Raw genomic sequence first — 25,606 nt, 5'->3', positions numbered from 1 at the left:
TGACTTATGCAAAACAGTACTCAGAACCTCCCTTACTGCTGACAAAATCAGTTCCCTCTCCAATTTTATGGGGCTTTCCAATTTAACAATGAGCAATGAAGCATTGTATGAAGCACACGAACCATCACCGTTTTGTTGTGTAGTGCTTGCAAGCCTGTTTTGAATTGTTCCATTTCTGAAGCTTTCATGAAGTAACTGAAAATAAGCAATTTTCTTGTTTGCTTTATCAGAGTGTATTCCCTTCAATATTCAAGGATCCTGAATGGTTTCATTGGCTCTTTTGAAATAACTTTTTTTACACAACAGTCACATTAGCTGCTGTTGGTTGCTTGGTGCTGATATAAATCCATATTTCAGATACTCCACACTGAACTCTTGACACTTCTTTTTCACTTGGTCCATTTCTGCCATTTTTCATTATGGATTTATGACCATGGTCAATTGCCTGTTGTTGAAGTCCAGCCTGAAGTGCTGCGATCAATAATGGGGAAAGTTATGACGCCATCATAGTGCATGCAAAATCTGACTCTACCTGAAGGTACATAAAGTGAGATAGTGATAACTCAGTTGAGCCAAGGGCTAGAGAAATGTGGTCAAGACAATTCTAAAGGGCAGATTTAGAGTGATCAGAGTATGAGAATCGTATTGGCTAACACTGTACTGCAGTAGTGAACAGCGATAATGCGTGAGCTGGGCCTGGAAATCACATGATCTCTTTAGTTCAGATTTCCCATGATGTGCCAAATACAGAAGTGTCACATTGCTTTGCATAAAACCAAAGCCTAAGAGAACAGTGAGTTAGCAAGAGATGAGGTGATTACATTATCATTGTAATCAATTATGAGGCATTGGGATCAAGTGCTTATAATAAGAAATTCATTTTTAAATTAAGCCTGATCCCTCAACTGCTTCCCTTGCTACCATACCCACCCCCTTACTGCCTGCTGTACCGTCCTTTAGGAAGTCCCATTGTCCCCAGAGGGATGATATCTCCCACTTTAGGAACCACTGGTTTAGATAAGCTTTGTCTAACATTATTTATGTTTACTTATTCGAAGTTACCCTGGAAGTCATTAACGAGCATTGTCGAGTATTACTATATGTGGAAGACCACGGACCGATATGTCCAGCAGGTAATGTGCACATAATTATCGATTCTTTCATTGGCTTTTGGGTTGGTGTTGTTGATTTGTTAAGCTGGGGTGTTTTCTATCATGTGGAACTATTTGTGGAAGAGAGTTGCAGATTTCCACACTCTGCTAATACAAATGTTAGACTATATTCCTAGGCCTCAACTTTATCTACACATTCACTAGACATCAGCTGTTTTATTATGTGTTTGGTTATCTAAATAGGCCGTTGTTCCGAACTACCATGTGTCTAGTGATTGAAGTGTGATTGGTTTGTGTATTTATTATCAAAGGCAACATTTGGAAATACAAGAGGTGTACACATCTATCACAAAAATTGGGCAAATTTTTAGCAAAAATTATCTCAAATTGGCTTTCCAATTTTCAGATAAAAGGTGTAATGGTAATGCAACCTATTTCAAATCTCCCTCGTGAAATGAGCTCACAGTTAGATGATGCCCTGTACTGCGAGAACAGCAGTGTTAAAATAGGCAATAGCTTTCTGCTTATAGAATAATGATCTGTAATTAAAGCCAAAAGTACGATTTCACTAGTGCTACCTCCTAGAGAAAGGTCTTTGCATTTAATTGTTCATCAAGTTGTCAGTCTATTGTTAAGATGAGTTAAAAGGCTGCAAGCTTTGTATCATATACTCCTGAAGAGATTTTTCTACATTGGAAATGTATTTGTTTCAACACAGCTTCCTTTGTTTGAATTGTGTTACTAGATATCTTTATAAATGCATCATTGTCCAGTCACATCATCCCACCCCATCATAGACGGTCCATCTGAGCAGTCTCTCCAGTTGCCAACGGAGCTGAATTTATCAAAACCTGTTTTTGGTGGCAGTGTTCTGCACAACAGTGGCAAGTTCCTACTAGATACAATTTGGATCATAAAAAGGCAGGATTAGCACCAAACCAGAGAAGGCTGATTTCAACAGATTGTTGGCTCATTTTGGGGTCTCCATCGTATCTTCAGATGGCAGCTGGTAGATTAGCAAAGCAGGAAGACAGTGCCAAGTGAACATCATTTATGACCAGTACTCTTACTCACTTGGTTGTGGAAACAATGATGTATTGTGATTCCTTATCTCCTTTTTGAAATCTGACACAGGCTGAAATGGAATGGGAGCTGGCATAACGTTACCTTTGCCCCATGACTGTGGAACTATCCAATTCTGCCATAAAGCAGATGGGATTAAGAAGAACCTAAAACAGGGGTTCCCAACCTGGAGGTCACAGATCCCTTGGTTAATTGTAGGGATCCATAGCATAAAAAAAGTTTGGGAACCCCTGATCTAAACTATGTTTTTTACAAGGCATCAAAGATTACACTTAAATTGGATTGAATCCACATTTGCTCATCATGGATGGAGATGCACAGCCAAGGTAGTTCATCATTCCAACTTGGATTTGTTCCCTTTTCCCAGGATTAGTTAGAGAATATGCTGGAGAGCTGAAACATTTTCAAAATGGTTTCAAGCATATGGACCATTAGTACAGTCTACCTTCCTTATCCGCAAGGGATTGGTTCCGGGACCCCTCAGGGATACCAAAAAAACGCAGATGCTCAAGTCTCTTATTCAACCTGTCTCAATGTGGTGGACCTTAGGACCCAGCGGAACGCCAGACCTTATTTAACCTGTCTCAGTGCAGTGGACATTAGGACCTGGTGGCGGAGCTCTGAATCTGCAGTGTTTCTGTTCATAAAAATAATCACAATCACGATTGAAAATAAAGTGGAAATAATAAAGTGATCGGAAAGAGGTCATTGGAAAAGCGTTAGGCTGAAGTCAGTCAACGATCAGAACAATTTTAAAGGATAAAGTGAGAAAGGCCCTGCCTTGATGAAAGCTACAATTATTACTAAGCAACGCAGTGGTTTAATTATTGGGTTTTGGGGTTTGGGGTTTTTGATCCTCCACATCAACCCGGCACGGATGGACAGTGCGCTCGGGAGCGGTCTGTCACTGGATTACCCGGTGCTGAAACATACGTTTCTTAAGTGTTTTATATGCATAGAAAGGTAAAATATATACTATATACTAAGACAAACATTTGACTAACTGACGCTAAGTAATACCAGATGTACCTGTTCCGACTTACTTAGTAAGAGAACTTATGGTTTTTTTTCCGATCCCAATCCACGATAACCCACGCACATCCTCCCATAGACTTTAAATCATCTCTAGATTACTTATAATACCTTATAATTACTTATAATATTTATTACTTATAATTACTTATAATATTATAAGTAATTACTATATCGTATATAATAATTGACATTATATATTGACATTGACATATATAATACAATGTAAATGCTATGTAAAATAGTTGTTATACTGCATTGTTTAGGGAATAATGACAAGAAAAAAAGCCTATACATGCTTGAACAACAAGTGCTGGAAGAGCACTTCTGGGTTTCTGCGATTCACGGTTGGTTGAATTCGCGCATGTGGAACTCGCGGATAAGGAGGGCTGACTGTAATGTAGTATTTTAATTGGCATGAGTGTCATAAGTTCTAAGCAGTTTGTGTGTTTGTTGAGGTTACCTCTGATATTTTGTTATTTTTATCTTAGAAACGGCTGAAAGCAGCTGAAGCAGAGAGTAAACTGAAGCAAGTCTACATCCCCAATTAGTAAGCATTTGTTTTCTGGACCAAATAACATCACTTCCTGCCTGGGTATTCAGCTGAGTCTCTTGTGAAATACCAAAAAGGTCATCGGGTCGTAAAGCACAGAACTCGACCCTTTATTCCACTGCCCACTCTACCAGCATGTGTATCGTTATTCAGGCCCTTTGGCCCAGCAGCCCACCCTCAAGCACCCAATTACAGTAATTCTACCCTGACCCATTGTACAGTATTCATTCACAATCTGAGCAGCTCCCCACCAGATTCCACCACTCACCGACACACCAGGAGCAATTTAAGCGGCTGATCAAACAACGAAACTGATTGTTCTTGGGATGTGGGAGGAAACCCACCCTTCACAGGGAGAATGTGCAAACACCACATGTACATTTCCACGGGTCACTGGAGCACAATTAGCTTCACCACTGTGCTATCCCTACTCACTATTTGCATAGCGAGGCATGTTATGGGAAGAATGTATCTGCAAAATGAATACATTTTGTTTGCCTTTGATAACATGATATGGATATTTTACCATGTCAAACAAGTCCATTGTTCATCCTTCTGTACTCTCTAGTTTACAACTGTCATGAATAGTTCATGACTGCACAGAACTGATAATGTGTAAGAATTTGTTGTTGCATTTAATGAAATCAACCTACAGACGCTGGAAACCTGAAACATATATAGAAAGTACTGGAGAAACTCAGCAAGTCAGGCAGCATCTATGGAAAGTGGGGAAGTTAATGGTGGAGGTCTACGATCCAATGTCAGGATTGGAGTTTTAATCCTAATTAAACTGGTTCTCCAAGAATAACAAGCAAATGGGACTTGGAATAAATCTACAGCAAGAATCCATGATAACTGACTAGGCACGGACTAGGAGGGCCGGAATGGCCTGTTTCCGTGCTGTGATTGTTATATGGTTATAACTGCAGGGTTATTTCATTAGCGAAGTGTGGTGAATGGAGGATAATTGAATTATACAAATGCTGACCATAAAACCAACTGTGGTTGTTTACTGAAAGCGTGATTAATGGGGGAAATTATCACCCTAATGTCTTTTATCGTCCTCTCCCCCGTTTCACTCTTTAGTAATAAACCAAACCCAAACCAGATCAATGGGACGAATGCAAAGGCGGGAGCGATGAATGGAGGCGGTGTGCTGGCGCCAAATGGGACAGTAGCAGTGCTGGGACCTGGGCGAGCATGCGAGAGCTGCTTCAGTGAGTATTCCTTGGATCAGGTCCGATGGAGCAATGAGCTTCTTCTGTGTACCCTGATGGTATGAATATCCATTTCTACTTTCAGTGAACAAAATTAACCCCCCCCCCCCACTGTAATGCCCACTCTAACCTTTTACTTATTCTCACCTGTCTATTACTTCTCCCTGGCCCCCCTCCTCCTTCCCTTTCTCCTATTGTCCGCTCTCCTGTCCTATCAGATTCTTTCTCCTGCCTTTGACCTTTTCCACCCATCATCTTCCGGATGGCCTCTTTCTCCTCCCCCCATTTTTCACTCTGGCAGCTTCCCCCTTCCATTTACATCCTGGTGAAGGGTCTCGGCCCGAAACGTCAACTGTCTACTCTTTTCCATCGATGCTGCCTGGCCTGCTGAGTTCCTCCAGCATTTTGTGTGAGGTCCCAATAATCCAAGAGCATGAAATCCTTCCCCCTGCACCAGCTCCTCAGCCACGTAGTGGTGTTAAAAGACACTTGCTCCTGTGTGTTGAGGGCATTTTCTTTGAAGATGGTCATTGTACCAAGATGATGTCCTCACCCTTCAGTTAACAACACAGCTCCACAAGGGAGTTGCATTACAATGATTGCTCAAACCAGCTGGCTGGTTACAATCAGAGTAAACCATGCTGATAAGTGGCGTGATACCTCACTGTCTCCTTTAGTACAGCAAACCTCGCGGTGCGTGGAAACCACCAGAAAGTGCCCATTTTGGTCATAGAAATGGAAAATGCTGCCGGTATTCAGCAGGAAAGGAAGCATCTGGAGAGAGCAGCAGAAGAGATCGCTCCTGAATGTGGCAAGGCCCTGTCGCTCGATCAGCCACTGTTGAGGCGATGTGAGCCTGGGAGGGAGAGGGGAGGAGGTGGGAAACTGGAATTAACTCAAATCTTTTTGTTATTGTTTCCCCAGCCACACAGTCATACCAGTGGTATTCCTGGGGACCCCCCAACATGCAGTGCCGTCTCTGCGTAGCCTGCTGGACCTATTGGAAGAAGTACGGTGGACTGAAAACGCCCACCCGACTGGACGGAGAGAGGCCGGGACCTCACCGGAATAATCTGGTAACTGCCAGATGGGGTGGGGGATGGGGACACTGGACCAATTTGCCCCCTTTGCTTCCCTTGCCTGCTCTCCCACTCATTCCCCCAAGGAGGCTGACTCCCCAGAGCCACGGGCGGGCTCTGGTTCCTCGAACTAGGTGTACTGGCACCTGAACCCAGATGATGGCCACAGGCACACGGAATCCAGAGCTCGCCCAGCAGCTCCTGCTGACACCTTGCCAGCATCAGAAACCGGCCCTTTACACGGTGCTTCCTCAGCCACTTTGACTTCAAGCAAGTCTGTAATAAACACAGCTCATGATTTTGGTTTGCCGCACTGAAGAGCAGCTCTGTGAAGCTGGTGAGCTGAGAGCCCACTTGTGGAGAGCACCACTGTGGTACCTGGTGCACTGCTAAGTTCCAGAGAATCAGACATTGTGTAGTAACGTGGTGGTTCCTGCTAGTCCCCTATACTAAATGGTCAGTATTAGAGTCGTAGAGTATTACACCATGAAGACAGGCCCTTTGGCCCAGTTAGTTGATGCTGATCCAGGTGGATTCCTTAGCTTGTTCCATTTGACTGCATTTGGCCCATGTCCCACAGAATCTTTCCTATAGATGTACATACACTGAATATCTCTTAAACATTGTAATTGTACTCACCTCCTCCAACAGACAGCTCCTTCCATATTACCCACCACTCTCTGTGAGAAAACCTTGTCCCTCGGGTTCCTTTTCAATCTTGCCCTCTACCCTGGGGAAAAGATTGTGTCGCCTCTTCCAGAATTAGGTTGCTTTTTTAAAAGATGTATTCATTTGCGGGATGTGGGCGTCGCCAGCTAAACCGGCATTTATTGCCCATCCCTAGTTGCCCTTGAGAAGGTGGTGATGGGCTGCCTTCTTGAACCGCTGCAGTCCCGGAGGCCTAGATACACCCGCATTGAAGTCAGTGAAACTGCAGTCCCTGAGGCCTAGGTACACCCACAGTGAAGTCAGTGAAACTGCAGTCCCTGAGGCCTAGGTACACCCACATTGAAGTCAGTGAAACTGCAGTCCCTGAGGCCTAGGTACACCCGCATTGAAGTCAGTGAAACTGCAGTCCCTGAGGCCTAGGTACACCCACAGTGAAGTCAGTGAAACTGCAGTCCCTGAGGCCTAGGTACACCCGCATTGAAGTCAGTGAAACTGCAGTCCCTGAGGCCTAGGTACACCCGCATTGAAGTCAGTGAAACTGCAGTCCCTGAGGCCTAGGTACACCCGCATTGAAGTCAGTGAAACTGCAGTCCCTGAGGCCTAGGTACACCCACAGTGAAGTCAGTGAAACTGCAGTCCCTGAGGCCTAGGTACACCCGCATTGAAGTCAGTGAAACTGCAGTCCCTGAGGCCTAGGTACACCCACAGTGAAGTCAGTGAAACTGCAGTCCCGGAGGCCTAGATACACCCGCATTGAAGTCAATGAAACTGCAGTCCCTGAGGCCTAGGTACACCCGCATTGAAGTCAGTGAAACTGCAGTCCCTGAGGCCTAGGTACACCCGCATTGAAGTCAGTGAAACTGCAGTCCCTGAGGCCTAGGTACACCCGCATTGAAGTCAGTGAAACTGCAGTCCCTGAGGCCTAGGTACACCCGCGTTGAAGTCAGTGAAACTGTAGTCCCTGAGGCCTAGGTACGCCCACAGTGAATTCAGTGAAACTGCATTCCCTGAGGCCTAGGTACACCCACATTGAAGTCAGTGAAACTGCAGTCCCTGAGGCCTAGGTACGCCCACAGTGAAGTCAGTGAAACTGCAGTCCCTGAGGCCTAGGTACACCCACAGTGAAGTCAGTGAAACTGCAGTCCCTGAGGCCTAGGTACACCCACAGTGAAGTCAGTGAAACTGCAGTCCCTGAGGCCTAGATACACCCGCATTGAAGTCAGTGAAACTGCAGTCCCTGAGGCCTAGGTACGCCCACAGTGAAGTCAGTGAAACTGCATTCCCTGAGGCCTAGGTACACCCACATTGAAGTCAGTGAAACTGCAGTCCCTGAGGCCTAGGTACACCTACAGTGAAGTCAGTGAAACTGTAGTCCCTGAGGCCTAGGTACGCCCACAGTGAATTCAGTGAAACTGCATTCCCTGAGGCCTAGGTACACCCACATTGAAGTCAGTGAAACTGCAGTCCCTGAGGCCTAGGTACGCCCACAGTGAAGTCAGTGAAACTGCAGTCCCTGAGGCCTAGGTACACCCACAGTGAAGTCAGTGAAACTGCAGTCCCTGAGGCCTAGGTACACCCACAGTGAAGTCAGTGAAACTGCAGTCCCTGAGGCCTAGATACACCCGCATTGAAGTCAGTGAAACTGCAGTCCCTGAGGCCTAGGTACGCCCACAGTGAAGTCAGTGAAACTGCATTCCCAGAGGCCTAGGTACACCCACATTGAAGTCAGTGAAACTGCAGTCCCTGAGGCCTAGATACACCCGCATTGAAGTCAGTGAAACTGCAGTCCCTGAGGCCTAGGTACACCCACATTGAAGTCAGTGAAACTGCAGTCCCTGAGGCCTAGGTACACCCGCATTGAAGTCAGTGAAACTGCAGTCCCTGAGGCCAAGGTACACCCGCATTGAAGTCAGTGAAACTGCAGTCCCTGAGGCCTAGGTACACCCGCATTGAAGTCAGTGAAACTGCAGTCCCTGAGGCCTAGGTACACCCGCATTGAAGTCAGTGAAACTGCAGTCCCTGAGGCCTAGGTACACCCACAGTGAAGTCAGTGAAACTGCAGTCCCTGAGGCCTAGGTACACCCGCATTGAAGTCAGTGAAACTGCAGTCCCTGAGGCCTAGGTACACCCACAGTGAAGTCAGTGAAACTGCAGTCCCTGAGGCCTAGGTACACCCGCATTGAAGTCAGTGAAACTGCAGTCCCTGAGGCCTAGGTACACCCACAGTGAAGTCAGTGAAACTGCAGTCCCTGAGGCCTAGGTACACCCGCATTGAAGTCAGTGAAACTGTAGTCCCTGAGGCCTAGGTACGCCCGCATTGAAGTCAGTGAAACTGCAGTCCCTGAGGCCTAGGTACGCCCACAGTGAAGTCAGTGAAACTGCAGTCCCTGAGGCCTAGATACGCCCGCATTGAAGTCAGTGAAACTGCAGTCCCTGAGGCCTAGGTACGCCCACAGTGAAGTCAGTGAAACTGCAGTCCCTGAGGCCTAGATACACCCGCAATGAAGTCAGTGAAACTGCAGTCCCTGAGGCCTAGGTACGCCTGCATTGAAGTCAGTTAAACTGCAGTCTCTGAGGCCTAGCTACACCCGCATTGAAGTCAGTGAAACTGCAGTCCCTGAGGCCTAGGTACACCCACAGTGAAGTCAGTGAAACTGCAGTCCCTGAGGCCTAGGTACACCCACATTGAAGTCAGTGAAACTGCAGTCCCTGAGGCCTAGGTACACCCACAGTGAAGTCAGTGAAACTGCAGTCCCTGAGGCCTGGGTACACCCACAATGAAGTCAGTGAAACTGCAGTCCCTGAGGCCTAGGTACACCCGCATTGAAGTCAGTGAAACTGCAGTCCCTGAGGCCTAGGTACACCCGCATTGAAGTCAGTGAAACTGCAGTCCCTGAGGCCTAGGTACACCCACAGTGAAGTCAGTGAAACTGCAGTCCCTGAGGCCTAGGTACACCCACAGTGAAGTCAGTGAAACTGCAGTCCCTGAGGCCTAGGTACACCCGCATTGAAGTCAGTGAAACTGCAGTCCCTGAGGCCTAGATACACCCGCATTGAAGTCAGTGAAACTGCAGTCCCTGAGGCCTAGATACACCCGCATTGAAGTCAGTGAAACTGTAGTCCCTGAGGCCTAGGTACGCCCACAGTGAAGTCAGTGAAACTGCAGTCCCTGAGGCCTAGGTACACCCACAGTGAAGTCAGTGAAACTGCAGTCCCTGAGGCCTAGGTACACCCGCATTGAAGTCAGTGAAACTGCAGTCCCTGAGGCCTAGGTACACCCGCATTGAAGTCAGTGAAACTGCAGTCCCTGAGGCCTAGATACACCCGCATTGAAGTCAGTGAAACTGCAGTCCCTGAGGCCTAGGTACACCCGCATTGAAGTCAGTGAAACTGCAGTCCCTGAGGCCTAGATACACCCGCATTGAAGTCAGTGAAACTGCAGTCCCTGAGGCCTAGATACACCCGCATTGAAGTCAGTGAAACTGCAGTCCCTGAGGCCTAGGTACACCCGCATTGAAGTCAGTGAAACTGCAGTCCCTGAGGCCTAGATACACCCGCATTGAAGTCAGTGAAACTGCAGTCCCTGAGGCCTAGGTACACCCACATTGAAGTCAGTGAAACTGCAGTCCCTGAGGCCTAGGTACACCCACATTGAAGTCAGTGAAACTGCAGTCCCTGAGGCCTAGGTACACCCACATTGAAGTCAGTGAAACTGCAGTCCCTGAAGCCTAGGTACGCCCACAGTGAAGTCAGTGAAACTGCAGTCCCTGAGGCCTAGGTACACCCACATTGAAGTCAGTGAAACTGCAGTCCCTGAGGCCTAGGTACACCCACAGTGAAGTCAGTGAAACTGCAGTCCCTGAGGCCTAGGTACACCCGCATTGAAGTCAGTGAAACTGCAGTCCCTGAGGCCTAGGTACACCCACAGTGAAGTCAGTGAAATTGCAGTCCCTGAGGCCTAGGTACACCCGCGTTGAAGTCAGTGAAACTGCAGTCCCTGAGGCCTAGGTACACCCACAGTGAAGTCAGTGAAACTGCAGTCCCTGAGGCCTAGGTACACCCGCATTGAAGTCAGTGAAACTGCAGTCCCTGAGGCCTAGGTACACCCACAGTGAAGTCAGTGAAACTGTAGTCCCTGAGGCCTAGGTACGCCCACAGTGAAGTCAGTGAAACTGCATTCCCTGAGGCCTAGGTACACCCGCGTTGAAGTCAGTGAAACTGTAGTCCCTGAGGCCTAGGTACGCCCACAGTGAAGTCAGTGAAACTGCATTCCCTGAGGCCTAGGTACACCCGCGTTGAAGTCAGTGAAACTGCAGTCCCTGAGGCCAAGGTACACCCACAGTGAAGTCAGTGAAACTGTAGTCCCTGAGGCCTAGGTACACCCACATTGAAGTCAGTGAAACTGCATTCCCTGAGGCCTAGGTGTATGCCCACAGTGAAGTCAGTGAAACTGCATTCCCTGAGGCCTAGGTACACCCACAGTGAAGTCAGTGAAACTGCAGTCCCTGAGGCCTAGGTACACCCACAGTGAAGTCAGTGAAACTGCAGTCCCTGAGGCCTAGGTACACCCGCGTTGAAGTCAGTGAAACTGCAGTCCCTGAGGCCTAGGTACACCCGCATTGAAGTCAGTGAAACTGCAGTCCCTGAGGCCTAGGTACACCCGCGTTGAAGTCAGTGAAACTGTAGTCCCTGAGGCCTAGGTACGCCCACAGTGAAGTCAGTGAAACTGCATTCCCTGAGGCCTAGATACACCCGCATTGAAGTCAGTGAAACTGCAGTCCCTGAGGCCTAGGTACACCCGCATTGAAGTCAGTGAAACTGCAGTCCCTGAGGCCTAGGTACACCCGCATTGAAGTCAGTGAAACTGCAGTCCCTGAGGCCTAGGTACGCCCACAGTGAAGTCAGTGAAACTGCAGTCCCTGAGGCCTAGGTACGCCCACAGTGAAGTCAGTGAAACTGCAGTCCCTGAGGCCTAGGTACGCCCACAGTGAAGTCAGTGAAACTGCAGTCCCTGAGGCCTAGATACACCCGCATTGAAGTCAGTGAAACTGCAGTCCCTGAGGCCTAGATACACCCGCATTGAAGTCAGTGAAACTGCAGTCCCTGAGGCCTAGGTACGCCCACAGTGAAGTCAGTGAAACTGCAGTCCCTGAGGCCTAGGTACACCCACAGTGAAGTCAGTGAAACTGCAGTCCCTGAGGCCTAGGTACACCCGCATTGAAGTCAGTGAAACTGCAGTCCCTGAGGCCTAGGTACACCCGCATTGAAGTCAGTGAAACTGCAGTCCCTGAGGCCTAGGTATGCCCACAGTGAAGTCAGTGAAACTGCAGTCCCTGAGGCCTAGGTACACCCACAGTGAAGTCAGTGAAACTGCAGTCCCTGAGGCCTAGGTACGCCTGCATTGAAGTCAGTGAAACTGCAGTCCCTGAGGCCTAGGTACACCCACAGTGAAGTCAGTGAAACTGCAGTCCCTGAGGCCTAGGTACGCCTGCATTGAAGTCAGTGAAACTGCAGTCCCTGAGGCCTAGGTACACCCGCATTGAAGTCAGTGAAACTGCAGTCCCTGAGGCCTAGATACACCCACAGTGAAGTCAGTGAAACTGCAGTCCCTGAGGCCTAGGTACACCCACAGTGAAGTCAGTGAAACTGCAGTCCCTGAGGCCTAGGTACACCCGCATTGAAGTCAGTGAAACTGCAGTCCCTGAGGCCTAGGTACACCCGCATTGAAGTCAGTGAAACTGCAGTCCCTGAGGCCTAGGTTCACCCGCATTGAAGTCAGTGAAACTGCAGTCCCTGAGGCCTAGGTACACCCGCATTGAAGTCAGTGAAACTGCAGTCCCTGAGGCCTAGATACACCCGCATTGAAGTCAGTGAAACTGCAGTCCCTGAGGCCTAGGTACACCCGCATTGAAGTCAGTGAAACTGCAGTCCCTGAGGCCTAGATACACCCACAGTGAAGTCAGTGAAACTGCAGTTTGAAAGTAGAAAGTGATCCACCATTTATCGTGCACATAGTGCGAACAATCGTAGTCAAATTTCCTCACGGTTAAGCCTCTCTTTATAGTCCCAGGCTATGCAGGACACATGCACACCCATCCGCATCACAAAGCAATATCCATTCCTCCCAGTTCCCAGAACGTGCATTTTGCTGCTGTTACGTTGACAGTAAGAGCTCTGGCTTAGTTTGCCGGGCTCTACACCCTGACTCCTCACTCCAGAAGGTTGAGAACAAAGCAGGAGCTGGTGCTCCGGTGTAAGCTGTGGCAAAGATGCCAGCTTTAAACTGAGGCCCCACCTGCTGCCAGCTGGGCATCGGAGATCCCAGGGAACCATTGTAATGAGGAGCAGGGTAGTCCTAGACAACACCTACATTCTGACAGCATTCTGTTGCCACGGTCCACTCCAAGGCGGTTGTGTGATCGCATCGTGCATGAGTTGCCTGCCGTGCTTTCCCCCCTTCCAGGGTGGATGTTGGAAGGTCCATAACAATAATGAAAGAAAATTGGGGGGGGTTCTCAGCATTGGTTTTTAAATTTAAAATTTTTTTTTATTGAATTTTCCAATTGGTTACATAGAATAGGATAGAATAGTATCAGCCCTCCCCCCCCCCTCCCCTTAACCTCTTCCCCCATAACGTATCCCTACCTGTAAAAAAACAGAGGAAAAAAAAGAAAAAAGAAAGAAAAACTGCCTGGATATGGGAAGATCCCCAGATGCTCCATGGAATTCAAAATAACTTTAATATATGTGTTTGTTTCTTTCCCCAGAGGACCAATAACTTTATCATCAGAGCACCTATATATACAATCCTATCTTTTGTAAATAAGGACGCCAAATACTCAGAAATGTGTCATATTTATTCCTTAAATTATAAGTAATTTTTTCAAGTGGAATACAGCTAAAAATTTCATTATTCCAACGATCCATACTTAAGTATGAATCCGATTTCTAAGTAACTGTGATAGCCTTTTTGGCTACTGCCAATGCAATTTTTATAAATTCTTTCTGATATTTGTTCAATTTAAGTTTCGGTTTTATCCCTTCAATGTCACCTAGTAAAAATAGGTTTCTCAGCATTGTGACCAAATATTAAGCCAAACAATGAAACTATGGTCCACCTCAGATATGTTTGTGGTCTGGCCATAGACAAAATGTCTGCCCGTTGGCCTGTGTGACTAAAGAGATGTACCAAGCAAATAGAGGCATTCATCATCCTTTGCTATGGATTGGTAGTCGTCTGCAAAGCACTGACGATGGTTTTTCTCCTGTATTCTCCACCTCCTTCTGAGAAGGAGCAGCCAGCAGGAGATGTGTCAGTCTGCAGCACAGGCCTTTCCTGGGCACGCCTCTGCTGCTAGGTTGCCTGTTTCAGCCCCCAGGTTTGTATTTTTTTTTGGGCTGAATTTTGACAGTCACTGTGATGTGTTGTCTCTCCAGAGTGCCCACGGCACGCCGATGAGGAATAGCACCAGGCCCAAGTTTGCCGTGAAGACACGACAGGCTTTTTACCTGTGTACGACCAAGCTGACAAGAATAGCCCGGCGCTTGTGTCAGGACATTCTGCAGCAGGCAGCCAGACATCCGTACGTGCCGATTAACAGTGCCGCCATCAAGGCAGAGTGTGAGTACCCCAGTGACACGTGGACAGCTTTAAGCCTTGTGAGGAAGTTCTCCAGGCATGACCTTGTTTCACTGATGAGGACGACATGCCTGACTTCCACATGAGCTGGTTCTCCAACCCTTTGACCCACTTGTTCTTGGCCTTAGTCTCACACGCGTACACACACTGGGTCACTCTCCAGAGCTGATCTGCCCTTTATTCTCCCGGTGCCCTGGCAAACGTTCAGTCCTTGGGCAATACCACAGCAGAAATGAGCTAAGTTCACTTCATTTTTTGCATCCTCGCTCTCCACTTATCAATGACTGTGTTCGCCCTGTGAAGGCAGTGATTTTGTTGTAAATCTCGACGCGTTCCTTCTTTGAATGATGCTGGTCATTTGCTCTACTTTCTGACACAAAAACCAAGCTACTGGAGGAAGTCAAGTGGTTCAGGCAGCATGTGTAGAGAGAAATGGACGGCCGATGAGCGAGTAGGTGGGAGATGGCCAGAATGAAAAAGTGGCAGCAAGGGGAGGGGAAAATGCCGACGAGCAGTTTGGTGGTCCCAGGTGAGGAGGTGACCAGCAGATGGAGGACGGAAGAGTGGAAATAGCAGCAGAGGCTGAGTATTGACAAAAGAATGCAGAGCATTGACTATGATAGAAGATTTGAGGCAGAACATGGAATCAAATGAGGGAGGTGGGGTGAGCACTTGGAGGAGGGGACCCCGGTGTGGGTGATAGGCAAGTGAAGGCGGAGCAAGGGATTGGTGGGGGGGGGGGGGGGGAGCGCGCGTTGTCTGTGTATATGGAGGATGAACTGGGTGGACCGGGAGGAGAGAGAAAAGGAGTAGAGGGGGAGCAAATTGCTTGAAATTAATGTTCGTGCTGTTAGGTTGCAGGCTACCCAGGCGGAATATGAGGTGCTGTTTCTCTAGTTTGTATCTGGCAGTGAAGGAGTCCTTGGGCAGGCAGGTCACTATGGCAATGGAGAGGGTAATGAAAGTAGCTGACCACCGGAAGGCCATGTTTACAGTGTACAGGTGCTTGGTAAAGCAGTTCCCTAGTCTACCTTTGATCTCACCAATGTAGAGGAGGCCACTTTGAGAGCACAGACCGCAACAGGCAAGTTTGGCCGAGCTGCATGTCAAGTTCCTCACTTGGAAGTGCCTTTATGGTCCCTGGATCAGCCCTCTAATCTCTCTCCACTTTTACCAGCTAATTTGCATACGCTCTAGGCGTTGGGTCCCTGTTCTCCATGTCCGCTGTGCTTGGACATTCATCTTGCAGTAACAAGATTTTGTAGGCTGTTTTTAAAAATAGGTCCCAGAGTTTAGGCTGGTGACTGGCGGATTTCTGTGAGACTGGCTTCCCAGGGATGTGGAGGAAAAACCAAATCATATCTAACTCTCTTGTTGAACACCCCCTCACACCAGCTCCAGTCTACTTTCAAAACACTCTCATCTCTGACCAACTGAAGACGACTGTCTCGGTTTTGAGTCTTCTGCCAAGCACCACACCTGAGTCCCAGCACCACGGAAACTGAAGAGATACGGAAGTTAGGAAGGCAGCGTAGCATTGCTGCCTCACCTGGCTTTGATTCTGACCTCTGGTGCTGTTGGTTTGGAGTTTCTCCCCTCATCCTGAAGGCATGCTGGTCAGTGAAGTGACACGGTAGTGTAGCAGTTAGTGTAAATCTTTACAGTGCCGGTGACCCCCGGTTCAATTCCCGCCGGTGTCTGTAAGGAGTTTGTATATTCTCCCCATGATCGTGTGGGGCTTCCTCTGGGTGCTCTGGCTCCCTCCCACATTGCAAAGATATACTGGTTAGTAGGTTAATTGGTCACACGGACACCGTGGGGTCATTGGGCAGGAAAGCCCTGCTACTGTGCTACATCTCGAATTTTTTTTTAAATGGCCAGGCCCACTGTAAATCCATCCTAATGCAGTTACAGTAGTTGATTGGAGAATCAAGTAGGAGCTGATGGGCATTTGAGAGGGTAGGTAGCAGCAGAATGAAATCATTCTGAGAGGCAGCAATTTCTCAACAGGAAGAATGGCCACTTTGTATGCCAAAAGAAAGTTTGGCAACAGGATGCCAATGAGTAGTAGTGTTAATGTTGTTGATATGTTCAGTCAAATGTTTACTTACAAAGAGTAGGGTTGTGGAAGCAAGAACTAGAGGACACTGGCTTAAGGTGAGAAGGGAGAGATTTAAATAGGCACCTGAGTGAGAACCTTTTTTCACCCAGAGGGTAGACCGTACACAGAGTGAGCTTCCAGAGGACGTGGTCGAGGCTGTGATCGTTTGCCTGGGTTTGTCCCATATCTCTTCAAACCTTTCCTATCCACGTACCTATGCAAGTGTTGGCGCGTGGCCTAGTGGGCAAGGCATCAGACTAGTAACCTGAAGGTCACTGGTTCGAGCCTCAGCTGAGGCAGCGTGTTTGTGTCCTTGAGCAAGGCACTTAACAACACACTGCTCTGCGACGTCACCGGTACCAAGCTGCATGGGTCCTAGTGCCCTTCCCTTGGACAACATCGGTGGCGTGGAGAGGGGAAGGCCTGCAGCTTGGGCAACTGCCGGTCTCCCATACAACCCTGCCCAGGCCTGCGCCCTGGAAACTCCAGGCGCAGATCCATGGTCTCTCGAGACTGACGGATGCCACCACCACCACTTTTGGATAGTAAAATCTATAAAGATGACTGTAAAGAATTCTTTTAAATATTTAATTTTGTTTGTAAAAATAAGTTAAAACAATGAACTAAGAATAAATTTAAAATATCAGAATTGTGCCTGCATGTGTTGTGCAGTCTGTGAAAGTTGAGCTTTACAGTTTTGGCTTTCCATAAGAAAGAGATGAGAGTTATTGCATTAGCTTGCCCCCCATAATAGGAGCTCTGGAGTCTATTTGAATTTGTAAAGGACTTACAACCAGCGAGAGGAGGAGACTTCCATTCCATTGACCTGGCCCAAATTTCATCTCTGGACAGCATCTAATTTCTCCCTGCTCTTCAGAAATAGGAAGGAGACAATTACAGATTATGCTAGAGGACTTAAGTTTCCAAAAATAACCTGTTAATTTTCATGCACCAGGTACATTGCGATTACCAGAAGCTGAAAATCGAGCCATGGGGCTGAAGCGTGCTGTTAGAAAACCCTTGGAAACAATTGTGCAATACTTAGGTAAGTGTCAGCCCAATGTGTGTTACAGAAAATCATGATACAGTTTTGGTAAGTGCAACCGCCCTGTACTGTGTTCCATCGACATCTTAAAGCCTGATTATGTGATCGTTACCACATTGCTGCCTGTGGGTCTGATTTCCACGGTTACAGCAGTAAATACATTTCAAAAATATTTAGCAAAATGCAAGCCTTCTGCTTTGTCCACCAAGTGTCTTCCATTTGTGAGATGTGTGCTTTTATGTACACTGTTGGCATGGTGATGAATGACCATCATTGTGTGTGATTGGATAGCAACACTGCACACACTCATTCAGTCTAGAAGATTCATCCCAAAGGACTGTTGACCCATTTACTGTCAGATGGGAACATGGTTGTCAGGTGACGGATGACGAGAGGGACATCTCGGGAAAAGTAATAACAGAGCAGAGTCTGTTAGCCTTTCAAACCTTTCATCCAACAGATCTTGTTTGATTTTATCTCTATTCTTTTTATCATAGGACCATAAGACATAGGAGGAAAATAGGCCGTTTGGCCCATCAGTTGCTCCGCCTTCAATCATGGCTGATCGTATTTTCCCCCTCCTCAGCCCCACTCCCCGGCCTTCTCCCTGTAACCTTTGATGCTGTTTCCAATCAAGAACCCATCAAGCTCTGCCTTAAATACACCCAACAACCTGGCCTCCACAGCTGCCTGTGGTAACAAATTCCAGACTTTTGTACAGCACTGTATTGCTGCTACAAAGCCACAACCCCCCCCCCCCCCAAATTCATGACATGCGAGTGATGATATTCCTGATCCTGATCGGGGTCTCTATTGTGGACTGAGAGTGGGAAGGGAGCAGGGAGAGGGGAATCGTGGTTGGGAAAAGGGGAAGGGAGAGGGGTGGGATCGGGAAGCACTGGGGAAACTGTGTAATGATCAATAAATCAATTGTTTGGAATCAAATGCCCTTGCCTGGTGTCTCAGGGTTGGGTGTATCTGCTGCCATGCCACCCCCTACCCCTGGCACTCTTTCTCTGTCACCTGTCCCACACCTCCCACGGTGCCCCACCCTCACCAATCCCAACATCCTTTGCTCCCACCAGATTGACAAACGTGCTCTCCACTCCACATTGACGAACACAGTACTGTACTACTGTAGATAAATATTTGACAGTTAGAGTGACTTATGGGTATGTGCCATGATCATATTGAATGGGTGGTCAGGTTTGAGGGGCTGAATGGCCTACTCCTACTCCTGCTCCTATTTTCTTGTGTTCAGAGTAGATAACCTGATTTCCCAATGTTAAATCCACTGACAGATTTATCCTTTTGCATAATCTATTAATACTTTCTGTAACTTGGTGTCCCTCTGCACACTGCTTATAATCCTGTATATCATCCACAAATTTGTAAACATGACTGTCTATCCTATCATAAGTTATTGATAAATACAGTGAATAGACGAGACCCCAGCTCAATCCCTGAGCAACCCTACTAGTCGACATACGTTGATTTGAGGCCAGTCTTTCTGATCCTATCTACTCAGTTGATCAATAATTTGCTTACAGCGCCATATCTAGCAAATGCCTCCTCCCTCCCCTTCCTGGGAGTCTTTATAAAGTGCCTTATGAAAACCTACCAAAGTAGTGTCTGCCCAGGCCTTTCTAGCGTCCCTGTTGGCTGGTTTCAAGTCCTTGTGTTGTCCTTTCCCTGAGATTCCTGACCTTATCCCTCTCCGGGTGGTGTGGGTTCCAGCATTCCTGGTGCTGGTGCAAGTCTCCTGGAGAAAGGAGCACCACTCACCAGCCCTGTCGCCGCAGCAGTTGTTCCCACTCTGCCAATATGTATGTGACTCGGATAATAATGCTGAGATTATAACACTGAAGTCCTCTTTACCAGGGGTGGCACGGTAACATAGTGGTTAGCACAATGCTTTACGGTGCCGGCGACCCGGGTTCGATTCCTGTGAGGAGTTTGTATGTTCTCCCCATGATCATGTGGGTTTCCCCTGGGTGCTCTGGTTTCCTCCCACAGTCCAAAGGTGTTCTGGCTGGTAGGCTGATTGGTCACTGTAAATTAGACAAGGGTTAAATTGGGGGATCGCTGGCCCTTGAAGGGCAGAAGGGCCTACTCCATGCTGTATCTTAATAAATAAATTTTTCCAATTTGCTTTCTAAAAATAATCCCCCCTCTATTCTTTCCTGGACTGTTGGTCTCCACGTTTCCTCCCTCCCCATTATCCTTTGAAGCCAGAGGTGGAGAGATTTGAGATGTCAGACCGAAGCGTTAGCTGCCCATTTCCCTCCACGGACGCTGCCTGTCCCACTGAGCTCACTTAGTGCCTCCTTTTGAGCGAGTGTGGGAAGCCCCTCACTGGCACCAAGTAGGCAGCCTTCACATTACACTTCTTGTTCTGTTTGCAGCAGATTCAGATTCATTTGTTTATCATATGTACATTGAAACATAGAGTGAAGTGTGTCATTTGTGCCAACAGCTCGCAGAAGCTGAGGCTGTGCTGGTTGTTGGCACTGCAGGGCTTGGCACATGTCACCACACATTCTGGTGCCAATCCACACTGTTCAACAGAGCAACAGCACCAAAGTGACAAAACAAGCCCTTTCCCCCGCCCCCTGCCAGCCACCCACTCACCCACCCACCCACCCGCCCCCTGCCAGCCACCCAGCCACCCACCCACCTGCCCCCTGCCAGCCACTCACTCACCCACCCACCCACCCACTCACACATAGAGACAGTCCTCCAACACCAGGACAGGTCAGGCTTCCAACCTCCCCTGGACTCGCAGATATCAGCCTCTGCCTTCCCAGTGGGGTGGCAGAGTTATTGGCCGTTGTAAATTGTCCCTAGGGTTTAGACGAGCACTAGAGCCTGGAAGTGCAGACTAAAATGGGATTAGTGAAAAATTGTTATAAATGAATCAGCATGGAAGTAGTGGGCTGAATGGTTTGTTTCTGTGCTGAATCATTCTAACGCCTCTAAATGAGGCATTCCCTTTCCCCTTTTGGGCAGCCTGACACTGACACTCTTCTGGCTGTTCTTCAACAGGTTTTTGATCTTCCCACGTGGATGCACCACACTTGCATTCCCATTACTCTCTGCGCTTTCAGTCCTGTGCTGGCCAGCGGTGATCAAGACCAAGATGTTCTGATAGCCTTTCCCCTCCCTCCCTCTGCATCTGAGCGTGTTGAGGTGTAGACATCTATTTCTGGGAGCTGTGTTCACTCAGGACCACCTCACAGTTCATGACGTTCACACATTTCCAAGTCTGTGTGGTTTTTTTTGGGATAATTCTGACTCCTGTATACTGCGCTGTTACTTCCTCACAACTCCTGTCACCCACGTGCAAGTCAGTCCCAATCCCTGGTGCTGTTTGCACATGGCATGTTCTTCCTGCGGCCTTCCTCAGTTCGGTTACCTCCTACTACCCAAAGACATATGGGCTGGCCGGGTAATTTCCCACTGTAAATTGCCCCTAACAGGCAAAACAGTTGTAGCATCTTGAGTCAAGTTTACAGTGATGTGCACAAGTACACTGAGGTACAGGTACAATGGAAAAACGTGCTTGCATCAGCATCGTGGGCAGACAGAACATAAATAATTATAGACCAGTAAAATAAAAAGAAAAGACCGACGGGTCCATCGTAGAGCAAGAGGTGATCGGTAGTGTTATGCTGCTGAAGTAGGATTAGGGTTGTGCAAGTTGGTTCAAGAACCTGATGGCAGTAGATGTTCCTGATCCTGGTTAGCATTAATGACAACATGAGGAGATGAAAATGGAATTGGATTGTGGGTGATTGATGGGCAGCATGAACTCAATGGGCAGAAGAGCCTGCTTCCATGTTGTATAACCCTGACTCTATAAATATGCATTTAAAAGTTTAAAAATTAAATTAAAGACTTCAGTGAGAGTAAGACGAGTCCTCATCGAGGGATCAGAAGTGGAAAGGGTGAGCAGTTTCAAGTTCCCGGGTATCCACATCTCTGAGGATCTATCCTGGGCCCAACATGTCAAAGTGGTTGGAAAGGCATAATTGTGGCTATATTTCAATAGGAGTTTGAGGAGAATCGATGTATCACTAAAGACACTTGCAAATTTCTACAGGGGTACCATGTGTAGCATTCTAATTGACCTCATCACCGTCTAGTATAGGGGTGGTGAGGGGGGACTGCACAGGATTGAATTAAGCTGCAGAGAGTTATGAACTCCGTCAGCTCCCTCAGGGGCACTAGCCTCCCCAGCATCCAGGACATCTTTAAGGAGGGGTGCCTGGAAAAGGTGGCGCCCATCGTAAGGACTCCCAACCCTCAGGACATGCCCTCTTCTCGTTGTTACTGTCAGGAAGGAGGTCAGAAGCCTGAAAGCACACACTCAGCGATTCAGGAACAGCTTCTCCTCCACCATCAGATTTCTGAATGGACAATGAACCCATGACCACGGCCTCTGTACTTTTTTTGCACTATTTATTTAATTTATCATTTAATATATGTCACATAACAACAAATTTCAGGAGATATGCCAGTGATAATAAACCTGATTATGATTCTGGAATAAAAGTTACCTGGTTGGTTATATACAGAGGCTACTGCAAGCAACAAAACGCAATAGAGCAAACATTAAAAATGCTGAGGTTGCTGCTCTCTATGGCTAGGATCTGTTGGGAACATTAGAAATCCACTGCCTTATCGGCTGAGGTTCCTATTCCAGAACATCATCTGTTGATTCCATTCGGAAGATGCATGTGTTTGGGGATTGTGGGTTTGTGGGTGGTAGTTCAGACTTGGCTGTTACTTCAATATGTTGGAGCCCACATGCATGCACGCACGCACGCACGCTCACACACACACAGACACACACACATATACAGGTGCACACAGACACACACACACACACACAGAGACACAGACAGACAGACACAGAAACAGACAGACAGACACAGTTTTGTTCACCTATGAACAATGCCTTTACAGACAGACAGACATACTTTATTGATCCTGAGGGAAATTGGGTTTCGTTACAGTCGCACCAACCAAGAATAGTGTAGAAATATAGCAATATAAAACCATAAATAATTAAATAATAATAAGTAAATTATGCCAAGTGGAAATAAGTCCAGGACCAGCCTATTGACTCAGGGTGTCTTACACTTTGAGGGAGGAGTTGTAAAGTTTGATGGCCACAGGCAGGAATGACTTCCTATGATGCTCAGTGTTACATCTCGGTAGAATGAGTCTCTGGCTGAATGAACTTTAGTTATGGTGCACTGTATTAAAATGAGCTTTGGGAAACGGTGCCAGATTTGCACCAGATCTCTATAAACTCTGTGGCCTTTCAACAATGATGATACTTCCCAAATACTCCGTCGGTTGTACTTACTACCCAGTACGCTGCTGGCAGCAATGACGGTCCTCCATCTCCGGTGGTGTTCAGGGCTTCCTTCATCATGTCAGTGGCTTCCCCTCAGTTTTCACAACCATCAGTCATGCAGATCCCGGGTGGAGACTCAGGAATACCGTCGCACTCAGATGTAGAAGGATTCTTCATTGCTGTTTCTGTAACAATTATGTTTTACGTGTCAGTGTTGTTAAGCCTGAGCTGAACCCCCAAACCTGGAAGACTGGTGGACCACTCTTAGTCTGGCCTTTACCCTTTGACCTCTGACATGAGTGACCCTGCCAAGAGCCTGACTCCAGCCAGCATAGTTCTCCGGGTCGTTAAGGCACGCAAACTGCCACACCATGACGAGGTTGTGGTCCTCTTGGAGTTTTGTTGGTTCTGAAGCACTTTTAATTAACCTTAGGTTATGATGCATGTCATGTACAGCTATTGCAGAGGATATAAAAAGATGTGTTCGTGGGTAAACATTTTGTGAATCGAAAAGGCTGGACAAAATGTTGGCATAGGAATATGTCAATATGCAGAGAGTTGCGCACTATTCCGGAAATCAGAAATTTCTTTTGAAATTGAGGACAAGTAGCCCAAACAATTGATAGGGTTATTGGTATATCAAATGCTCCAAAGGGGAGGAATTGAGTTTTGTTCTTCATATCCTGACATTAATCTCCTTCTTCGTTCACAGAAGCTCATCCATGCCCGAAACAGGAGCGTGCTCAGGCTAGTCTGCACATCAGCAACGTGACGCCTGCCAAAATGATGCCCATCTTAAATCACAGCTCTCCCACTATCCTGGGCAAGCGAAGCTACGAGCAGCACAACGACACCAATGGTCAGTGTTTCAGAGCTGGCAGTCTGGTTTCTGGTCACTCTGGAAAACGCGTGTCTACGTATTTGTTAAGTTCGGTCAGGGCTACTCGTAGAGTTGGATACGTTTCCCCACTCCTCTCAAGCTGCAGACCCCTGCAGGATAGAGTTTCCACATTGTCAAATGAGACCTGCACTTGTGAAAACAGTGCAGAACAAGGCCTCACTGGACCCACTGGATAAACTGGAACTATGGGCCTGGGAGATTCAGGGTGTGGAGTTGCCAATGTCTGTAAATGGTGGCATTGTCAGCAGAGCAACTTACTTACAACTCCAGTGAACCAGATTCACTCCTCACCCCTGGTGCTGTCTGTGTGGAGTTTGCATGTCCTCCCTGTGACATCTGCCTAGTGGTTTTTTCCCACAACCCAAAGCTGTGTGGACTAACTGGCCACTGTAATCTGCCCCTCGTGTGTAGGTGAGTGACAGAGGGAGGGAGGGGGTGATGGATGTGTGGGGAGAATGAAGGATGAGTGGATGGTCAGCACAGACCCAATGGGCTGAAGGACTTGCTTCCTCTCTCGGACTCTGTTGTGTTTTTCATGTTATTCTCATGTTAGAATTGCGTGTGAATGTAAATTTCCAGCAACCAATCAAGAAGCTCCATCCAATATTACACTGAATTGCACTTCACTGCAATAGATCTCTGTGTGATGCCTTTTAAAATCCATTTACAATGAGTCTTTTTGTTCTGAAATGTCTGTTTGAGTTGGTGGTTGTGTATGAGAGAGAATAAGGTAGAGAACAGCAGGGAAATAGAGTGGAAATGGGATTACTCTGCTGGGAGCTGGCATAGATCCAGTGGCCCAAAAGGGCTTCTTCTGCCTTTGTAATAATTAGCAACGCGCCCGCCTGGCAGGATGAGTGCATTTTCAGCTGCATTCAAATGGTTCAGCTTCATCCAAGACAAAGCAACCCAATCTGTCTGACTGGAACCTCAGCCTCTACTCAAGACATCAATTCTCCCCACTAAACGGGGGTGCCATGACAGTGTCAATCACCATCTGGAAAATGCACTGCATTTCCTTGTTGAGACTCTCAAATATACTTAACAAACCATCTAGAAGGACAAAGCTAATAGATAAATAGAAATACACACAAAATGCTGGTGGAACGCAGCTGGTGGAGTCGGCTGGTGTGGTATATTGCGTCTGGTGCTCCCGGTGCGGCTTTCTATATATTGGTGAGACCCAACGCAGACTGGGTGACTGTTTCGCTGAACACCTACGCTCGGTCCACCAGAGAAAGCAGGATCTCCCAGTGGCCACACATTTTAATTCCACGTCCCATTCCCATTCTGATATGTCTATCCATGGCCTCCTCTACTGTCAAGATGAAGCCACACTCAGGTTGGAGGAACAACACCTTATATTCTGTCTGGGTGGCCTCCAACCTGATGGCATGAACATTGACTTCTCTAACTTTTGTTAATGCCCCTCCTCCCCTTCTTACCCCATCCCTGATTTATTTAGTTTTTTTCCTCCCCCCCTTTTTTTCCCTCTCTCTGTCCAGCACTCTGCCTGTTCTCCATCTCCCTCTGGTGCTCCCCTCCCCCTTTCTTTCTCCCTAGGCCTCCCGTCCCATGATCCTTTCCCTTCTCCAGCTCTGTATCACTTTCACCAATCACCTTTCTAGCTCTCAGCTTCACCCCACCCCCTCCGGTCTTCTCCTATCATTTTGCATTTTCCCCTCCCTCTCCTTTCAAATCTCTTACTATCATTCCTTTCAGTTAGTCCTGATGAAGGGTCTTGGCCCGAAACGTTGACATTGCTTCTCCCTATAGATGCTGCCTGGCCTGCTGCGTTCCACCAGCATTT

General features: G+C 47.5%; 1 protein-coding gene across 2 annotated transcripts in view; it reads left to right on the top strand.

The window, feature by feature from the left end:
- The window catches only part of LOC140725199 (metastasis-associated protein MTA1-like), a 161,178-nt gene that overhangs the window by 103,883 nt on the left and 31,689 nt on the right, over nucleotides 1–25,606 (top strand). The window contains exons 10-16 of one of the 2 annotated variants that reach the window (XM_073040336.1): nucleotides 1,059–1,133; nucleotides 3,719–3,777; nucleotides 4,867–4,997; nucleotides 5,922–6,073; nucleotides 14,183–14,366; nucleotides 17,441–17,530; nucleotides 23,608–23,754. In XM_073040336.1, coding sequence (XP_072896437.1) covers nucleotides 1,059–1,133; nucleotides 3,719–3,777; nucleotides 4,867–4,997; nucleotides 5,922–6,073; nucleotides 14,183–14,366; nucleotides 17,441–17,530; nucleotides 23,608–23,754 — 838 coding nt within the window. Of the gene's footprint in view, nucleotides 1–1,058; nucleotides 1,134–3,718; nucleotides 3,778–4,866; nucleotides 4,998–5,921; nucleotides 6,074–14,182; nucleotides 14,367–17,440; nucleotides 17,531–23,607; nucleotides 23,755–25,606 lie in introns of those variants that run through there. The other variant, XM_073040337.1, reaches the window with a different exon arrangement.

The sequence above is a fragment of the Hemitrygon akajei genome, chromosome 3, assembly GCF_048418815.1.
Source record: "Hemitrygon akajei chromosome 3, sHemAka1.3, whole genome shotgun sequence".
Lineage (NCBI taxonomy): Eukaryota > Metazoa > Chordata > Chondrichthyes > Myliobatiformes > Dasyatidae > Hemitrygon > Hemitrygon akajei.
The sequence above is the reverse complement of the archived record's forward strand: the minus strand, read 5'-3'. Positions and strand labels throughout refer to the sequence as shown.